The sequence below is a fragment of the Trypanosoma rangeli genome, assembly GCF_003719475.1.
Source record: "Trypanosoma rangeli strain AM80 chromosome Unknown Tra_15.4_contig_00208, whole genome shotgun sequence".
In the NCBI taxonomy this organism is placed as follows: Eukaryota; Euglenozoa; class Kinetoplastea; order Trypanosomatida; family Trypanosomatidae; genus Trypanosoma; species Trypanosoma rangeli.
In genome coordinates, this window is record NW_021705950.1 from 1 (window position 1) to 18,169 (window position 18,169).

Genomic DNA, 18,169 nt, shown 5'->3' on the forward strand with positions numbered 1-18,169 from the left:
GATGACAGACGTCCTCTGCCTCCTCACCGCCCCGCGCACAGGCCCTACTCACAGTGCCTGTTCCGGCGCTTAGCCGTCGCTGGGCCGTGTTGCGACACATGCTTCGACGAGGACCCGAGCCGGGGGCCGTGCGCCGGCTGGCTCCTGCACCTTCCCAACCGAAGTCGCTCCCCATTTGCCTCTTCCTGAGCGCCGTCCGGACTGGCACGCCGCCGCCGGCCCCTCCGCGAGCAAGGCTGCTCGGTGAGAGCGAGGATCTGTCAGGAGACTCGCCGTTTCGAGCTGGGCGCTGCGGGTGCGGGGTTTTGGCGAGGAAAGAGCCTCCGCCCGTGCACGAGCACACCGCGGGGCCAAGGAGGAAACGCAAGGCCCGGGGCGAAGGGCGGAACACCCCTATTGCGATGTGTGGGCGGGGTGTGGGTGGGGGTGGGGTGCCCCCTCTTACGCGGCAGGAGCCCAAGAGGCAGCGCGAGGGACAACTGCGCTCAAACGCGGTGATGAAACTCCCTTGCGGGGGCGGCGCTTGGCGGTGTTCGTGTTGCGCGGCGGCGTTGCATGATTAATATGTTCTTCTCTGCTCAATCCTCTCCACGTGAGGTCGGTTTTTTTTTGTTTTGTTTTTGCACACATCCGCCCAGCACGGCAGGTGCGTTGTACGATGCTGGCGGGCGCGCGGAAAAAAAACAACAACCATATGGTGCGCGGCCACGTTGTCCCTGTTTCCGCTGCGGGCTTGTTTGGCGCGCCGCGCTGTTGTCGCCGCAGCGGGCGGCTGTCGATGCGGAGTTGTTAGAAGGCCGCCGAGTTTTTCGCAAAGACTTTGCGAGGCGGAGGGGGGTGGCCGGTCCGGTGGGCGGGCCCGGAATTTCTTCCATCCCAATTGGGAATCGCGCCACGAGGGCGCCTCGCCGCGCTTCATAATAGTGCGCTTTCCTACACGATGGTTGGTTCGAAGTGGGGTGAGAGGCGCCAACGGCAAAAAGAAGCTTGCACTGGCAGTAGATTTTACGGTTGGTTTTTCCGCCTGCTCGTTTGCTTTTTGCATTTTATGCGCCGCCCCCTACCAGAGGGTGGCGGCGCGTGGGGTTGCCAAACGAAGCGATCCCAACCAGTAGCGGCGATTCGAATAACACCGATGGCCCTTTTTATCGCGTGACCCGGCAGCCGCCCTCGAACTCGTTCAATAAAAGCGCAGCTGATTGACGTTCCGCGGGGCCAACGGCGCGCAGGAACCCGCCCACATCGGCACCGAAGCAACTCCCTAGAATTACCGCAAAGAGGCGCCCGGCCTCCCTTATTTCTTCATCTGTATCGACGCCCTCGGCATCGAGACCGCCCTCCGAGTCATCCCAGTCGCTGCAACCACTATGTTTATCACGGATGCCGCCCTGGGCGCGGCAATCGGGGACGCCAGGCGCACCGCCAAAGGAAACTGGGAGCGCCTCGCGCCATCTTGGAGAGACATTTTCCAGCCGGGCAACGACTGCGGCCACCACTGCTGCAATGGATTCCGCTTTTCGATTTGCCTCGCACTCCGTTAGCATGAGGGAGCGCGCAATGCGTAATACAGAATGCTCTGTTCCCTTCGAAACGTAAACGCTTGCATAAACTGTTTCATGCACTGCTGCGGGGACTACCCCCGCAGCGCCGGCCGCATCCGCTGATAAAAATGGAATTTCAGGCAGGCAGGCCGGGGTGGGGCAATGCAGTTTGAGCCAATAGAATCCGCGCGAAACCTCTTCCCCGCCTTCTTGCATCGTCGGCGCGTCGAAGACCGAGCAGTACGCAAAAGAAAACGGTTTGCTTGACACCCAATACTTTGGTGAGCCAACAGCAATTTTTACCGCTTCTAGTATCAAACACTGCTGATGGGCATAGGCGTTGGAGATCCATTCGAGCCAAACAGGAACGAGATGCAGAATCGTCCCACCAATGCGTCTCACAGAAAGTGCGAAATCCACTCCGTATCTTACAGAGTCTATGTCTTCTGAAAGTGCGCGTTTCCACGCCCCCTCACTCAAGGCAAACGTCATCAAGTCCCGATTCACAGACTTTGTTAAGCAGTCTGGGAAATAGGTTACTAGTAGTAAAACCGCCAATGCGTAGCCAGGCCGTGGTAAGACCGTTCCAATGTCATTGGAATTTAAAAACACATTCCATTTCCCATGGAGGAGCGGCAGCAAATGCTGCGACACGGCGTCTCGCACTCTTTCTACATCCTCCGCAGGGCGCAGGTAACGCCGAAGCGCCAGAAACCAAATAAGTTCTGGTAAAAAAAGACGTAAAAAATGAGCACGTTCGAGAAATCGTCTCTCTACTTGGCCACAACAAGCCTCTACAAAATCGAGGGAAGGCGCAAAGCGAACCCAAAACTGTGTAAGCAAGGGAACAAGCTGCTTACCCATGCGCATCACTTCAAACCGCTGCATCTCAGCAAACATCAAAACTGCGTAAAGGGAATCTGCAATGGAGGCCCCACGTGTCTCAAGATCCACCGTTACTTCCCCGTCAGTCAAGGTTAATAAATGTGCCAACTGCTCCTGTAGCGCCATGAGAAGTACCTCCACCATTCTCCACCATTCATCGCTCTCCGAGGGTGATTCTGATTTTTTAATTATCGCAATACATAGCATTTCAAAAGATCTTACAGACAGTGGCGCCCACACTGCTGCCACTCGTTGGCGAACGCTGGCAGCGGAGTGAACAGAAAGTTGCTGTAGAAGAGGTTGCATTTTGGCCCACCATTCGGTATGAAGCGTGCTGGGGCACACAACCATGAGGCGTGTAACACCACTAAGAAGACCTTCAATTTCACATGCACTCGGCTCTTTCCTTTCCTCAAGAAGCAGTTTGAGTTGGATAAGCAAGTGATCTTGTGTGAAGGAGGCGAGGTCGCCACTTAGCTCTGCAATCTGAACGGTTACATTAACTGCCACCTCACGCACAGGAAGCTGCGGGTCCAACAGAGAGGGCAACCCTACTCGCAGCAATATATAGGACAATACCCTCCCATCTGATATCACGTCGGCTTTGGACAAGAAGAACCCTAGCAGCAGCAATAGAAACCCTTCCCTCTCATACCAGCACTTCATTTGAGGCCATTTACTGAGTAGTAGACTCAAAACTCTCCGCGAGAAGTTTTTATTTGACAGTTCCACTTCCATTTTTACTTCACGAAGAAGTGTTTCTCGCCCAAGTTGGCGAATTCGAGACCAGGAGTCATGAGAGGCCTTTAACATGACTGCTGTCCAACTATCCGAGTAGGGTGCGTTCTTATCACGTGCGAGTCTGGCAAGGGAACCATACAGCTTGAGACGCTCGTCTGGATTATCCCCAAACTTCTCCGATAGCATCTGCTTCCAACAGGCACGTGGTACCCCCCTTGAGCCTTGTAACTTCCCTGTCATTATACAAAGCAATATAACAATATCTTCTTCCTTTATTATATTTAACGAGGCCAAGAATAAATAAAAAGACAGAAAAGGGATGGGGGGGGGGGGGGGAACAAGTTTATATGCTTATCTATGTGCTGCCAAGCCAACCGAATTCACACCAACGAGGATCAACAGCGCACCACAGCCAAAAAAAAAAAAACTCACTATAACACATAGATACCGTGTAATATTCATCAATTTACATCTTTCACTTGGAGTAGGTGTGCTCTTTCTCTCTCTCTTTTTATTCTTTCTCCCACCAGTGAATCTCTTTCGATCTCGTAGCTGGTCCTCCCCCTCCTCTTATCGTACGTACATATGCATATAAATACATATCCGTGTTAATAGTCATAGACCACCTGATGGCAGAAGTGGTCCCGGGGAAGATAAATGTAATCTTTGCCCTCCTTTGGCGCCCGACGATACCCCATGCCTCGCATTCCCGGTATTACAATTACCCTTTTCGAAGATACAGACTCCACCGGGCTCTTCCCTGACGAACTACGATCACTCGATTTCGACATCTGAATACGCCGAAGTTCTCGCAAGTGCTGTAACTCCTCTGCGGTTGATTCTGGGTGCCTTTGAACTGCGATAGAGTCCCGCGGACTGTAAGTTTTCCATAACAAACAATGGGGCCTGTTGCAGGAGGCGACAGCCTTGTCGTACTTTATCACACGCGCAGGATCGTCTACAGAGTAGGCAGAATACGCAAAGGAGGAACCGAGGTCCTGCAGATTTGTATTGTGTGGAAGTGTCCGGTAGTCTTCCCGTTCCGCACTTGGAATGTAATCATGTCGGTACACGGTTGGACGCTTCTTCAGTAAACTCTCTGGCATCGTCAGGTAGGGAAATTTTTTCGCGGCTTCAATGTTTGTCTTTTCAGTTTCGCTCCAATCTTTGGTGTAGTCCGGTATGGGACGCACTCGCCTATGGAAGCCGGGTACGTCTTTATTGCAGTAATCCAAGCGGTAGGTGGAACTGCGATCAAAAGAGACATCATGCACTTTGATGCGCCCATCTGGTGCTGCCAACGACTCGCGTTCGCCAGATGTCGAATGTTTACGCTTCTCCTCCCACGCCATCTCCGCCATGCGTGCAACGAGCTGGTTGCTTGTCATGGGTGGAACTGCCCTCGCCTCCATCACCACCTTGTGAGCCCCCGACTCATCAGTTTTTTTTTCTTTTCTTCTTCCTTCAACAGTCCAAAGTCACACCTCGTCATTGCCTCCATCGCGTTCTCATTCAACACGTTGGGGAAGGCGGTAAGATGTAATTCTGCCAGCCGTCGTTCACATGCCGGCCGCGAAACGATTTGTTTCTCCCTGACGTCCCGCGGGTAGCGAGGGTAATCCTCACGCATCGTCATTGTTTCTTCCTTTCTTGTCCTCGTCCTCGTTGGTTCCCCTTTACCTGGTTCTTTGCGTTGCCAAGACCGGGGTCTTGCTGCGCTGAGCCTAAAACAGTTTTTGTAAAGGAGCGCCAAGGTTGTGTGGTTGGAGTTTAAAGAAGTGGGAGGAGCGTTCGCCAATCTGCCACTCCCAAGCAAGCTCAAATGCCCTTCAACTAAAGGTCAACGGATGAACAGGAGGAAGACAGAGAAATAACCGACAGAGCAAAATAAAAGAAGTTGACTACGGGGTTGAAGAGAAGCCTGGCAGACAACGGAGGGAACCCAAGCAGGGTGAGCAAACACCTTTCCATCCCCCAATATATCCCTCAGACTCAAAAAATAAAAATAAAAATCTCTTAATATTACGTAACGTGTAAGAGGGGCGCAAGCCTCCCCCCCCCCCTTCAATATGTTTATGCTGGTTTCCTGCCACGCAAGAAGGGAAGACTACACTCAAGCAGCATGTTATTTTCCGGCGGAAGCCCCACGAGGGCACGTAACACATTGTCAATAGATTGCTTCTGTCGATTCAATGCATTCACCACGGGTGTGCCCTCGGGTACGCATGGCGCCTTTAGGAGATATGACAAAATTGACAGCACCGTATCTACGTGGACGTAGGAGTTAAGGTCCTCATCTTTAACGTTGGATTCCTCGCTCTCTATCTTGACGAAAACGCGTTCCATTAGTTCGGTCAAGACAACCAAATCAATGATAAGCGGCGCCGCCAACAGAGAATCTTGGCATGTGTTGTGCAAAACCACTGTCTGTGCTCCTCCCATAAAGATTGAAAAACTGTATTCATCCATTGCACGCTTGCCGTCGCCCACGTACGGCATGTACTTAATGACTATACAGTGATCGGGTCCCTTGCTACCAGCGGGATACAGCACCTCGTTGGACGCCACCATGTCGTCAACCACACTGCTCTTTGTAATCTCTTTTGAGCGGAACTGCTTCGGTGCAGCTAAATTACGTCCGTCATTGTTTCCAAGATGATTGTAACTTGCAATGCACTCTGGCTTGATGCCTGCCGCCACAAAAAATTCTACCAAAGCACTTTTGATTTTCGTTTGTCCACTCTTAAAGTCATCTCCAGCGACAAACACACCTTGTCGACCGGCAAGGCCAATAATAGCGGGGCAGAGCGTATTCTGCGGTGCACCGTTAATGTAGCTGCATCCCTCCAAGATGGCTGCCACTGCGTAGAGTGCAGATGGTGCAATTTCTTTTTCGTTGCGCTTTACTGCGTCCAGCAGGTTGTCAGGCGTGTCATGTATACCCTCAACATGATCCGAGAAACGCTCGGTACTGGCTGTCCAGACCACAATAACTTTATCCAACCCATGAGTCTCCTTAAATGTGCAGATGTCAGACCGTAACTTCTCCACCGCCTCCCACTTGTGTTGCACTGACAGGACGTTATCAGCACGCTCCTCTTGGTTTGCTGCAACAAAATCAGGATCAAAAAGAGCAGGAAGAGGCCGCATTTCCTTCATGTATTTCTGCAATGCATCCTGAAGAGCAAGATCCAAGACACAGGCGCGGCGCATGGCATCAGCGAGATTCAATCCACTGCAATCCCACCCACCAATAACGAGGTCAGTCGGGTTTATCATGGGCACAACGTCCTTCAGCGGCACAAATACCTCCTTCATGTCACTTGTCAGGCCCAGATTCATTGTGCTGGACTGCGTGATGGAGCCAAAATAGTTTGGCTGCAATTCCCCTGTCTTTGTGCGCCACGTCAGACCATGCTTGTGGGCCAGAATGCCGGCCGTCACTGTCGTTCCATTGTTCCCGCCCCACCCCACCATCATGATACCACACTTAGTTTGTTTGCGAAGTGTACGAAAGCGCAACGCGACGTCCATCGGCTCCACAGTCACGTCCCCATCTTTTTCTTTAGTGACGCGTGTCGTGTGGTAGATGTATTTGGCTGTTATGGACTCATCTGTGTAGTGCACGTTGCGACCACCCTTGACATGTACGGTCGGCATTGCAAAGGCGGCAGTTTCTTAGGTTTTTTGTTTTCTTCTGAGCTCCGCAAAAAAAAAAAAAGGAAAAAAAAGCAGAAAAGACAACAATAAATAGAACTACATCAACAACAGCAAAACCAGCCGATGAGAATCATGCCTTGCATTGTATCATATTTTAAAAAGACAGAAAAGGGATTGAAGAGCCACGATAAACCACCTCACACAGCCGGTTATTCACGTGAGATCATCATTGCAAACACTTTTTAAAAGCCTTAAGGTAGGAGCATCTGAAGTGCGGGGAACACGACACACACACACACACACACAGGCAGACTGCTGCAAATAGAAATATATGTCGTTCCTTACTCCCCAGATACTGTGGGAAAAAATTTATAGTATATAAATGACGCCAATTAAAAGTGACACCAGGCAGTATTATTAAAATGCAGGCGGGATGACAAGCAAGCCCATTCAGAACAGATAAAAACAACAACAACAACAAATGAGGGAAAGGAGAACATAATTTTACAATGTTTCATTCAATCGCCCACATCACTTTTGCTTCTTTCATCTCCACCAAATTGTGCAGCATTCATGCGTGTGAACATATATCCTCCTTTCGATTAGTTGCTTGCTATTGCTTCAACCCCTCCACCGCTACCGTCTGTTCTGTTCCGTGTCCATATGTGCTCAGGTGGTTTACGGTACTGATTACGTTGTCCCACAGCGTGTTAAACCGAGCATAGGAAATCCCATGCTGTACACAAAAGGTTCTTACAGTGGGAGCAATATAATGATAGTACCCATGATGAACACGTGGGAAAAGGTGATGCTCTATCTGGTAATTTAGACCACCATTTATTTGTCCCAGCCACCACCCACCCACGCTGCTGCTTGTTTCCACCTGAGCTCTAAGAAAGCACGCCCCGTCCGTGTTTCCTTCCTTCTTCACCCCGGTGAAGTTATGAGAAATTAAGAAAAAGAAGGCAAGATACATCCCACCAACAGCGTATTGAGCAAAAAATCCCACCAAAGCATCAAATACTGTAGATGCATGCAAAAAAGAAAATCCCAAACGTAACGGCGGTATTAATGTCATAAGGCAGCCAAGCTTCCATTCATTACTGATGAATTGCAGTCTCTTTTCTGGCCCAGACCACAAAAACCACGCATTTGAAAGCACATGAATGGGACCAAAGACGGCTTCTAGAACCAAAAAGTACACATGCTGAAGCGTATAGTAGTAGCGTTTAGGAACGAACCGATGCAACCTCAATAGAGAAATCTCCAAGTCAAGATCTTGATGTGGCTCATTGGTGTAGATGTGATGAATAAAGTTATGATGTATAATCCAGCTTATAGAACTGCCTCCCAGTACATCTTGCATTAGACCAAAAACCCTATTAATGACAGGGTTCGCACTCAGGGCCCCGTGGTTAGCATCATGCTGCACATTTAACCCCACCATCGCCATGGCGAGTGATTGAAGAAACGTTAGGTAGAGAGGCCGCCATGTGAAGACGGCATACAAGTCCAAAGCAATTACAAGCATACAACACATTGCAGCTTTAATAAAGTGGTACCAGGGAGCAAAACCTTTCGTAGGACCTATAAACGGTCGCACCTTGTCACAGAGCTCCAAATACAAGTCAAAGTTGGGTGTCGCTTCCTCAGAAATCAGGCCACTCTGAACATCTGCTGACGCAACTTGCATGTGCTTGTACTTTGCATGGGGGAATCGCCGACGGTGGTAGCTTACAAATATGCGTGTAGCATCGGTGCCATTGGCCATTTTAATCATCATAGGACCACCAGGATGAATAGCGGCAAGCTTCAAAGTATCATAGTATACCCCATCAATGCGCATTACATCCGTTTTACCAGCATGGGCCACACTGTCCGCATTGGATTCCGACATCTTCTCCTCAGCCCACACTCTAAATTAGTTATTGGGGCAAGTTTATTCGTGAGTACTGTAATAGCAGGTGGTTCCACTGCAGTGGTGGAGTAAAACAATAATGGTCCCTTACAAAGTCAAATGATACTGTACCACGTACCGCACAGTTGCCAGCCCAAGGACAGGAAAAGAGAGTAAATGTAACAAAGCAACACCAGCAAGAAAATAACGTGAAACCAACCAGCGACATAATTTCAGCAGAGCAAATGAGGATAAATAAAGAAAAAGAGCGAGGGAAATGTGCAAAGGGCTCAGAACACCTCTTTATCCCTCATTACGCTGCGCGGACGGCGAACGTATAGCATAGACATTGGTGTAGTGGCACACCGATGCAACTTGCCCGTTGCAGTCTGCTCCCTTGCACGGAGACACGCATGTGTTAAACACCGTGCAGTGCAAGAGCCCTCTCAACGGGCACAGGCAACATTCGCCACTAATGCATGAACTTCCAACTGACACGAGGACTTCCGCAGCAACGCCGGTGCCACAGAGCCAGACGACGAGGTACAAAACGTGGCAAAAGCAAGACATCACCCATTTTCCCATTTTTGTTTTTGAGGCTCCCCTCCCTCCCTCTCATGTACACGTATAAAAACGAAGAAAATAATCAAAAAGACTCCGTTGACGTATTCAGTACATCTCTGTGTAGCCGCCTATTATTGCAAATGTAGATGAAGCCAGCAATCGTCTTCACTCTTGTCCAAGACGGGTGTGTCGGTTGTAGCTAGATAGCCATCTGTCTATGAAATCCGTTGAGTAGGGGTGTACAAGCATAAATAAACACATATATGTGGGCACGCAGGGCAACAGAAATGATACCTCAATCAGTGTATATTTTACCGAACTAAAGAGGACGGAAATTTTGATTCAACCGGTCCTGTTTGTAGTCAGGGAAGCGTGGCGTCCCGCGCCCCATTACAGGGTGCTGCCGCTGTGGGTCACTTGAACGGTACGATCGTGTTGGGTGGTAAAACAAGGAGCTCTTAAACGTGTCAACAAGTGACTGATTCGCGTACTCTTGCAGCTTCGGTGGAATCAGCTGTCGGGTTTGCTTTAGATGGGCCACCAACGGCTTAGCAATGTTGATGCTCTCTGGCTGGAAGAACGTGTAACAGTAACCAGGCACCCCGTGCCGGCCACAGCGCCCACTGCGGTGAACCCAGGTGTCAAATTCCAGCGGAGTATCGTAGTGAACGACGTATACAACATTTTCAAAGTCAATCCCACGACTGAGAATGTCAGTGCACACCAGACATGTTGAGACACCGCTTCGGAAAAGTTTTAGCGTTCCCATCTTCGCTGTTGCTGAGGAACGAGAAGTGAGTGTCGTTACGTGCAGAGGGGGCACAAGTTGCTGCAGCCGCTCACAGACGTATGCCACATTGTGACGTGAGTTACAGAAGATAAGGGTGCGCTGGTCAGAGCTAAGCTTGCCTGTGCTGTATAACCAGGCAAGCTTGTTGATTTTTTCCACCTGCGACACCATAAAGACAACATGAGTGATGAATGCACTAACTGTTGAACGCCCATCCACAAGCGGGTGTCCAAGTTTGTCAGTTTTGACGTCAGCGAGGATGAATCGATGGGATGGCAACAACATTTGGTCCCTAATCATTTGATACGCTACTGGAGGCAGGGAGGCTCCAAAAAAATACGCTGCGGCCGCTCGTGTGCCTTGGGGAGGGCACCAAGAATAATCTTCACCTTCTCAAAGTGGTTTACGGAGACTAACTCGTCCACTTCATCCATCACAAGCATTTTAACGCGTTTCAAGGTTAGCTTGCGCTTGTAGAGGGCGGGTAGCATGGTCTCCGGTGTCGTGATAAGCACATCACAGCTCTCCAACGCCTTTAGATGGCGTTTTTGTTCTTCCGCGCTGGAGGCACGGACGAGAAACCTTACCCGAAAATCGGCGTGCAGCTGAGTATATAGTTGGTACACCTGCGTCACTAACTGAGAGGTGGGGACGAGAATAAGCAATAGAGGCTCCGCCACGGAGGTTAACTCACTGAGCCGCATCGCTGGTCGCAGCTGCTTGTCCGGCAGATCGGGCATCGGAGGGTGCGGGGTGCCCGTCATGGGGCACACCTTCGCATAAGCCACACCGAGCTCACAGTAACGGCAAACCTCCCCCCGTGCTATCTTGTCTTTTAACAACGTCTCAACATTAGACCGGTTTAACTCATCGCTGCCACCGTCGGCAGTTGTCTTCTCACGCCCTCCTGCATGTAACACCAAACGCAACATGGAGGGAAACACATAACAAAATGTTTTACCAGTGGCGGTCGGTGCAACGCAGAGAATGTCGCGATGATCTAATACCAAAGGGATGGTGGCCCGTTGTACCTCCGTCAATGTTTTCCAGCGCCGTGAGGCCCGTAATTGCTGCAGCTGCTCTCGAAGAGTATCACTGGGGCACAATGCCTCCAATTCCTCAAAGGACTGCGACGCACCAGGAGGGAGTTCCGCCGGCATGCCGTACCTATCAGCAATCTGGACAAGGTAGGGTGAACCACTGACACTCCCCTCATTCTGCTGCGTACGCTCCCTCCCTTCCATCTCCTCCCTCTCATCGTTCAACTTCTCCGCTCTGCCAGGGGTGAAAGGACCTGCCGCAGTGCACAGCGCATCCATGAGCCCCAGCGACCCTTGACCCGCAGCACCCGTAAATGCAGTGGCACAGTGACGGAACGGCGGGTGAATACACGTCAGCGTATTCCGCAGCAAGCAAGGAATAGACAGGCGACATAGAAGCAAATTCATTTTCTCCTTTCCCTCCCCTCCACCTTCTTACTACTTCTGCTTCCTTTTGGGGCTTAAAGTCGTTCGCCTCCGTGCCTTATGAATGCTGAGTGCCCTCCAATAATGCAGCGTCACAGAGCAAAAATCCATGAAATGAAGGAAACGAAACGCACACATACGCGTACATGAAGAAAAAGCAACAAAGTGCAAAGTATAATGCCTTCATTGTCAAGAAAAACCAAAAAAAAAGCATTACAAGGAAAAAGAAACAACACCTCTCGCTATTCCCATCAGTTTCCCCCTAGGGCATCGTTTAGGCCCAGGCGCCGTTTCATCGCCTCATACGCCTCTAATTCCCTTGATAAGGCGGTATCCGACACAACCGCATTTGTCATCTGATGCTGCTGACGCTGTACTTTTGCACCACCCCGCCCCAACGGGACGCCTTCCGCATCGTGCACCTTCAGTAATGTCTGCAAGTGCACGGAGATGTCAACAAAGGGCATGATATGCCACGCCCCTGCCTTGTGGAGTGCGAGAAGTATTCGTTTCTCACCATCTGTCACGCGACGACTTAGTTGAGCGGCAAAGGCCGGCTGCGGATCGGCATCCTCCACACTATCGGCAATATCATCCAAGTAGCTCTGCAGAGTCCCACGCGCCACACGCACCTTCACCGGTGACGTGTCAATGGATGGCTGCGACGCATAGAGAAAGAAGACAAGGTACAGACCAAAGGCACGACTGCTTGGACTCACATCCGTCGGTAGCGAAAGATACGCTGCAGCAAGTTGAAGCACATTTTCAACCACCTCCACATGGAACGGTTGCGTAGAGCTTGACCCGGCGTAGTGCAGATACTCCATGTGCATGCGGTCAAATATGGCCTGGAACGCATCCATGTTAAGCCTCTCTGGCGTCAGTAGAGAATGCCTTGACAATTCACGATAAAACGCCACAAAATCCGACGCGATAACGTGCAGCTGCTTCTCCATTGGAACCTAAACAAACACCCCAGTGTCCTCCTTGACAGACACACCGCGGGAAGGAGTCAATAATAGAGGCAAAAAAAAAAACGAGGAAACACAAAGCTCCAGAACGAGGCGAGTGTAATCGGTGCTTATTGAAGACCCCAACACACAAATAGAATCAAATGAATGGAGGGTAAAAGAGGAAGAAAAACATCTAAAGGAAAAAAAAAGTCCCCCGCTTCTAAAGCGGTAAAAAACAAATAGATTACTACGGTGCAGTGTACACACCTAAAAGTTCAGTTTGTCTGGGAGTAAGAAAAAGGGATAAGAGAGACGCATGTACGTGTGCACATCAGCAAGTATGCCTACACAAAAAAAAAAAGGTTGGATGTGTTGGAAACGTCTGGGTGTTTTTATTTTTATTTTTTTCCCCCCTCCCCTCTTTCTTTTTCCGCATGTAATCATAGCACTGCACATGCACACAGACACACATAAAAACCCAAACGCCCCTACCTCACTTACCCCTTGCCCTTGTGCCTGGCCTTCAAACGGGCATTACAGGTCGTTAGCTTCAGCTTCAGAGTGCAAATAGCTTTTCTAAAGATGCCAATTCATCCAAGAGTTGCCGAGAGAAGATTCGTTTCCACCGTCGCACCCACATTGTCAATGCCTGCGCACGCCGCTGCATCTGTGCCGCCTCGCTCGACTGTCCTCTTGTCTTGAGCACCTCCGCAAGTTTCAGCATGTTTTGCATAACGAGCAAAACAATCGGCGGTACAGCCGTTGCTATGGACTCGGGCGCCGCATCCAAGAGCTCAGCACAGCGCTCAATGTCTTCTGACATGGCAGGAATGAAGGGAAGACTCCAAAAGCACCGAAGAGCGACCTCCAACTCGCCGCGCGTGAGGCTCACAAAGACTTCACTCATCTTGCAAAGTACCTGAAACGCTTCAGCGTAAGCATGTGGGATAACGCATTTGGAAGATGCAATTCGCTCCTGCAACTCGGCGGCGTGCATAAACAGGCCGGTGCTCTCGCTCGATGGCGCCTGCTGAAAGGCGTGCGACAGTGCTGGGCAGATAATCTGCACGGCCCGACTCAAGGCATAATTGGCACGTGTATCATCCTTCACCAGCGCGGCGGCACGCTCCAAGACAGAGAAGACACGCACCGCAAGTTCCGTCTGGCCACGCGCCACACCCGCCTCTGCCACACGCTCCATTACCTCCAGGAGCTCCGGCGATGGTGCCTCCCGCAGAAGGACACCGTCACTGCCGACACGTCCGCCTCCGCGCTTCCCAAACAACTTCGTACACACCAGCTCATTTCCGCAGTACTCGACGAAGGCATCGACAATGTTCGTCCGAATAAAATAGCGAAACACAGCCGCCCCTGCATACGCGGTGCAGGCATTGCCTTTATCCACGTCAAGTAGTACGAGGGAGCAGTACTGTGGAATGAGCCGACTGAGGTCGATTGGCACCTCCACCTCACCACACGGCAAGAGTTGTAAGTTGTGAAAGCACATCGCAAGGTGAATGCCATCTACGTATGTGCTGTCACCCTCAATAAGAAGTCGCAGTCCAGAGGAGGGAAGCAACGCATGAATCAGCAACGACGCCAAACGCACCACATCACCGCGAACCAGTTCCACGAGCTCCTGCATGTCATCAAGAAGCAAGCGTTGCATCTCTGCAAGAGACTGGAGCCTATCACTGCCTCGCAACTCAACCGAGCGCACACAGAAGAGACGGATCCACAGCGTGTCCTCAAGAGATCGCGCTACCTTTGACGACAATGACGACACCGCCGACAAGACCACGTCATTACTTTCTCCCGTATTCCCAACTAGCAAGAGGAGCAGGACAATTTGCCGGTATGCATCTTCCCGGGTAGCCTCCTCTTCATACAACGGCCGTAAGTCAACCGCTGGTGGCAAAGTGCTTCGTTGTGTCACGTGCGCATTGGCGTATGCTTCAAGTTTTGCTTCAACCAAGCGGAATCCCGCATTACTGGCAACAATGGCAGCGGCGTCATAACGACCACAGCGCATGGCCGTGTAGATGTGTGCCCACGGATTCGATGATGATGTATAGCGCCCGACAATACTGATAAAGCGTGTAGCATGCATATTCTCCAGTTCACCAAATCTTTCAGGCTCCACCTTAAGCACGCGTGACAGCACACTAACGAGAGCTTTGCGTTCCATCATGTGTCGACTGGAGGCAACAAAGGTCATGATTGTGCTAGCAGAGCCAAGCTGTAGAATAGGTTGCAGAATTTGCTCCACTGTCTTCCAAAGAACGTTCACTTCGTCTGTAACAAACGGGACGTCATCCGCAACATGGGAGGCAAAACACCGTACCCACTGCAGTGGTGGCTGTGTATCAACAATCTTCGCAAAACCAATAATTTTGTTAAGAATGCGCATGGATGCAGCATCGTGTCCGTTCAGTAACGCCATTACGCCTGCACGTGGTCGCACGGCCCCACTGGAGTTCACACTGGTGGTAGACATTTTGATTCGCGAGACTTCGCCACCACCTCCACCCACCTTCAATGAGAAGGATTCAAATGCATCTGCCACTTCGTTACAACATTTCTCCCATGAGGCACGGAGGATGGTCTCGGAACGCTCCTGCACCAAATCTTCCACGCGCCGATGCATTTCCTCCATGCTGCGCCGCATAATCTCATGTCGTCGATTCGCCACAAAATTTTCCAACGTGCTGCCCAATTCTTCATCGACCTGCCCTTTGAAAAAGGCACCAGAAGTCTTTGCAGCCGTCCCAGCATCACCTGTTACTGCAATCGGTACCTGGCTTGCTTGCAGCTGCTGTAGGAGGCGCTGTTGCTCTTGAAGGTTAAAACCAAGGCTTGCCATGAAGAGTTCCACCGATGCCTGCGTCGAGCCAGTTTGCCCGGGGGCCCGCGCACGCGCCGATACATCTGCCGCCACCTTCCGCGAGGTCTCATAGGCACTAAGACCGTTACGCACCACACGCGTGTCCGTATCCTCAGAGAGTAGTTGGCGGGCCCGTGCGGTTAGCCTCGCGATGTTCCCACGCACATCACCTTCAGGATCTGTAGCGACAACGGCAGCACTTTTCTGATAATTCTGCGACCTGAGGACTCCCCCCGGCGCGTTTTGTAGCACGTACATAATAAACCTTTAAATAACACGAACCCAGTGCAAGCTCACCTCTCCACTCAATCCAGAAACAGTGTGCTTCTTTTAGCGTGCCTACAACTCTCTTTCTTCTCTCTTTTCTTTCCCCTACTAAGCCCAAAGGCGTCGAGTTTTACAGAGAATGCACATTGCAACAAAACAGTCAGAACAGTGAATGGGTAAATGCATATATATATATTATATATGACCAAACATATCGAATAGTGAAAGGAAAGGATAAAGAGTGTGAGAAGAAAAAAAAAAAGGTGCGTGAGTGTCTATTTGCAGCAAAACAAAACAGTCGACGCATAAAAATTTTGCTGATGGCGTACCATGTTTGCTATGCATGCTTAATATACGACCATACAAAGCAGAGAAATCCCGTCCCACACGCTTCCAGTCTCTCTCCCTCTCTCACACACACAGCAGTGTTTATGTTGTAAGACGCTCCAAGCCAAAAGCAAATTAGCACACAGAAAAGGCGATAAACCACAACGCCATTACGAGTGGTGGCTGTAACACCTTCAGTGCGGCGTAAAAACAAACAAAACGCCGCGCTACAGTTTTCAAGTGTTCTCCATCAATTCTGAAAGTTCACTGAGCGGTATCATTTTACTACTCAATTCTTTTTCGTGCTGTTGCTGCTGCGGTTCCTTACCCAACTTCCTTTTCTTCTTCACGGGCGCGTGCGAAACGGCACTGCCATCAGATGAAGTCTTTGCCCCTGACGCAACATCCGTTGCGGACCATCTTTTGAGTTCCATTTTTTTCCCAAGGCTGCTGATATCGGACAGTAGGCTGCACAAAGCCACCGTTGCAGGCTTCATAGAGAAGAGTGGAAGTTTGTGGGCAACACCGAGAGAACCACCGGTGGATATGACAGAGATGTAGCCATCAAGCGAGGCGGTCAGCAAGTAGATGGCGTTGGGACTCCACGCCACATCGGAAATGCTGCGCATGTGAAGATCCGTGTAGTCACTGTGGCGTACAGCACTGTCGGTAGTGTACACAACCACCGCATCCGCTGTCCAGACCGCCATTGCCATACGATAGTCATCCGGTCCCCAAGAGCCACGATCCGCCAAACCACGTTGTTGTCTCTCCGCACTGACTCCGGCCGCTCCTTCCTTTTTAACACCCCATTCCCCTTCGCTTTCCTCCTTGTTTCTCTCATGATTCTCCACACGATTGCCGTTACAACTGTCGTCTTCGCTGTCAATTGGCTCCAGGAAGCACGGTGCCCACAGCACCCCACGCACCTCTGAGTAACCGCGGATCGTCAGCCGAGCAGCCACCTTGTCCAAGGCATTGCGTGTGTAGATGTAGACGCAGTGAACCATATCGTCCCCCCCATGCGTTGCATTGTCACCGTTGCCACTGCTTTGGTTGGTGTTGTTGTGATTACTGTGGCTCTGATAATGATGCGACGCTTTCCCGTAAGGAACGGCTACCAACGACCCGTCCGGAGACCACCCGAAGCGCCGAAACATTGTAGCGCATAACTCCCCAATGTAGTCCCCCGGTGCCTTGCGTTGTCCTGTCAAATGCACGCGTCGCGACGCCCCTGCTGGCTTGGAAGTATAGGTGAAAAACAGTAGCGAAGGCCCTCCACCAAAACTCGCGACGTAGCGACGCCACGGGTCCCATGCCACCCCCCGGCAGAACTTGTGGTGCACCTCCGTTAGCTGCACCACGGGAACCGTGGACCCCTCAAGGTCGTGAATAACAACACTGCCATCCCCACCAGCACTAAGAAGATACCTCGAGTCAGGTGAAAAGCACAGGTCACACACGTCAATCACATGGCCAGAAAGATGTCGATAGTCTTTCCACTCCTCCTTCTTCCCCTCCAGATGCTTCTCTTGCCACCACAGGTAGATTTGCCCCTCACAATGGGCAGAAGCAATCATCCCCCCGTGCGGGGACCAACGCGCTGTCAACGGCATACACGACGTCCACATCCCAGCGACAAAGCTCACACACGCCGTCATGTCATTTTGACTGTTGGCGAGCCAGCTATCGGTGGCTGCAGGGTGCAGCTGCCACAGGCGTATGTAACCATCACCACCACAAGTCACTATACGATCCTTCTCACTGTTGTAATCAATCGACACAATACCCTCAATGGCGACACGCTGTAAACCCAACTGCACCGCTTCCTCTTCACGCTCACTGCCGTGCCACAAAATCTCTAGCGTCCGCACACGGATGGGCTGACAGGCAGTGGAGGTCATAAGTTGCGCGCGGCCGTGCTGACACAGTTAAAAACTCAAGTGAGCGACCAAAACTAAAGACAACAATACAAGAAAAAAAAACAAATGGTCACACACGTAAAAAAATAATAATAAACAAATGTCACTGATTGTAAACAATATGCCTAACATAAACAGCCACAGGAAAAATGGCATGTCACCAAAGGCACCCAAACAAACAGGCACATAAAACACTCTCTCAGTATATATATATATATATATATATATATATATATATACTATATATAATATACTATATACTACTACTACTA

At 50.7% G+C, this 18,169-nt stretch overlaps 10 protein-coding genes across 10 annotated transcripts, besides 6 other annotated features; 1 reads left to right on the plus strand and 9 right to left on the minus strand.

Moving 5' to 3' along the window:
• Positions 1 to 98: 98 nt before the first annotated feature.
• Positions 99 to 563, plus strand: TraAM80_05995 (uncharacterized protein; the record flags this gene model as incomplete). The annotated part of the gene is made up of 1 exon (XM_029382853.1): positions 99 to 563. One exon carries the CDS (start codon positions 99 to 101, stop codon positions 561 to 563), a length of 465 nt encoding a protein of 154 aa, XP_029237325.1.
• A 582-nt stretch (positions 564 to 1,145) lies between these two features.
• Positions 1,146 to 3,407, minus strand: TraAM80_05996 (uncharacterized protein; the record flags this gene model as incomplete). Its single annotated transcript, XM_029382854.1, has 1 exon — positions 1,146 to 3,407. One exon carries the CDS (start codon positions 3,405 to 3,407, stop codon positions 1,146 to 1,148), a length of 2,262 nt encoding a protein of 753 aa, XP_029237326.1.
• Positions 3,408 to 3,775: 368 nt separating this feature from the next.
• TraAM80_05997 (uncharacterized protein) lies at positions 3,776 to 4,579 on the minus strand (the record flags this gene model as incomplete). The annotated part of the gene is made up of 1 exon (XM_029382855.1): positions 3,776 to 4,579. One exon carries the CDS (start codon positions 4,577 to 4,579, stop codon positions 3,776 to 3,778), a length of 804 nt encoding a protein of 267 aa, XP_029237327.1.
• Positions 4,580 to 5,240: 661 nt separating this feature from the next.
• TraAM80_05998 (putative inositol-3-phosphate synthase) lies at positions 5,241 to 6,827 on the minus strand (the record flags this gene model as incomplete). Its single annotated transcript, XM_029382856.1, has 1 exon — positions 5,241 to 6,827. The coding sequence occupies one exon, from the start codon at positions 6,825 to 6,827 to the stop codon at positions 5,241 to 5,243; it is 1,587 nt and encodes a 528-aa protein (XP_029237328.1).
• A 48-nt stretch (positions 6,828 to 6,875) lies between these two features.
• Positions 6,876 to 6,918: a sequence feature (A-rich).
• Positions 6,908 to 6,944: a microsatellite.
• Positions 6,945 to 7,107: 163 nt separating this feature from the next.
• Positions 7,108 to 7,133: a microsatellite.
• Positions 7,134 to 7,281: 148 nt separating this feature from the next.
• Positions 7,282 to 7,308: a microsatellite.
• A 132-nt stretch (positions 7,309 to 7,440) lies between these two features.
• Positions 7,441 to 8,724, minus strand: TraAM80_05999 (putative delta-4 fatty acid desaturase; the record flags this gene model as incomplete). The annotated part of the gene is made up of 1 exon (XM_029382857.1): positions 7,441 to 8,724. One exon carries the CDS (start codon positions 8,722 to 8,724, stop codon positions 7,441 to 7,443), a length of 1,284 nt encoding a protein of 427 aa, XP_029237329.1.
• An 883-nt stretch (positions 8,725 to 9,607) lies between these two features.
• TraAM80_06000 (putative ATP-dependent DEAD/H RNA helicase, putative,RNA helicase) lies at positions 9,608 to 10,378 on the minus strand (the record flags this gene model as incomplete). The annotated part of the gene is made up of 1 exon (XM_029382858.1): positions 9,608 to 10,378. One exon carries the CDS (start codon positions 10,376 to 10,378, stop codon positions 9,608 to 9,610), a length of 771 nt encoding a protein of 256 aa, XP_029237330.1.
• Positions 10,379 to 10,386: 8 nt separating this feature from the next.
• On the minus strand, positions 10,387 to 11,526 carry TraAM80_06001 (putative ATP-dependent DEAD/H RNA helicase, putative,RNA helicase; the record flags this gene model as incomplete). The annotated part of the gene is made up of 1 exon (XM_029382859.1): positions 10,387 to 11,526. One exon carries the CDS (start codon positions 11,524 to 11,526, stop codon positions 10,387 to 10,389), a length of 1,140 nt encoding a protein of 379 aa, XP_029237331.1.
• A 269-nt stretch (positions 11,527 to 11,795) lies between these two features.
• Positions 11,796 to 12,500, minus strand: TraAM80_06002 (small nuclear RNA activating protein 3; the record flags this gene model as incomplete). The annotated part of the gene is made up of 1 exon (XM_029382860.1): positions 11,796 to 12,500. The coding sequence occupies one exon, from the start codon at positions 12,498 to 12,500 to the stop codon at positions 11,796 to 11,798; it is 705 nt and encodes a 234-aa protein (XP_029237332.1).
• A 553-nt stretch (positions 12,501 to 13,053) lies between these two features.
• TraAM80_06003 (putative nucleoporin interacting component (NUP93)) lies at positions 13,054 to 15,639 on the minus strand (the record flags this gene model as incomplete). Its single annotated transcript, XM_029382861.1, has 1 exon — positions 13,054 to 15,639. The coding sequence occupies one exon, from the start codon at positions 15,637 to 15,639 to the stop codon at positions 13,054 to 13,056; it is 2,586 nt and encodes an 861-aa protein (XP_029237333.1).
• A 193-nt stretch (positions 15,640 to 15,832) lies between these two features.
• Positions 15,833 to 15,851: a microsatellite.
• Positions 15,852 to 16,211: 360 nt separating this feature from the next.
• On the minus strand, positions 16,212 to 17,879 carry TraAM80_06004 (putative chromatin assembly factor 1 subunit B; the record flags this gene model as incomplete). Its single annotated transcript, XM_029382862.1, has 1 exon — positions 16,212 to 17,879. The coding sequence occupies one exon, from the start codon at positions 17,877 to 17,879 to the stop codon at positions 16,212 to 16,214; it is 1,668 nt and encodes a 555-aa protein (XP_029237334.1).
• Positions 17,880 to 18,100: 221 nt separating this feature from the next.
• Positions 18,101 to 18,157: a microsatellite.
• Positions 18,158 to 18,169: the final 12 nt, after the last annotated feature.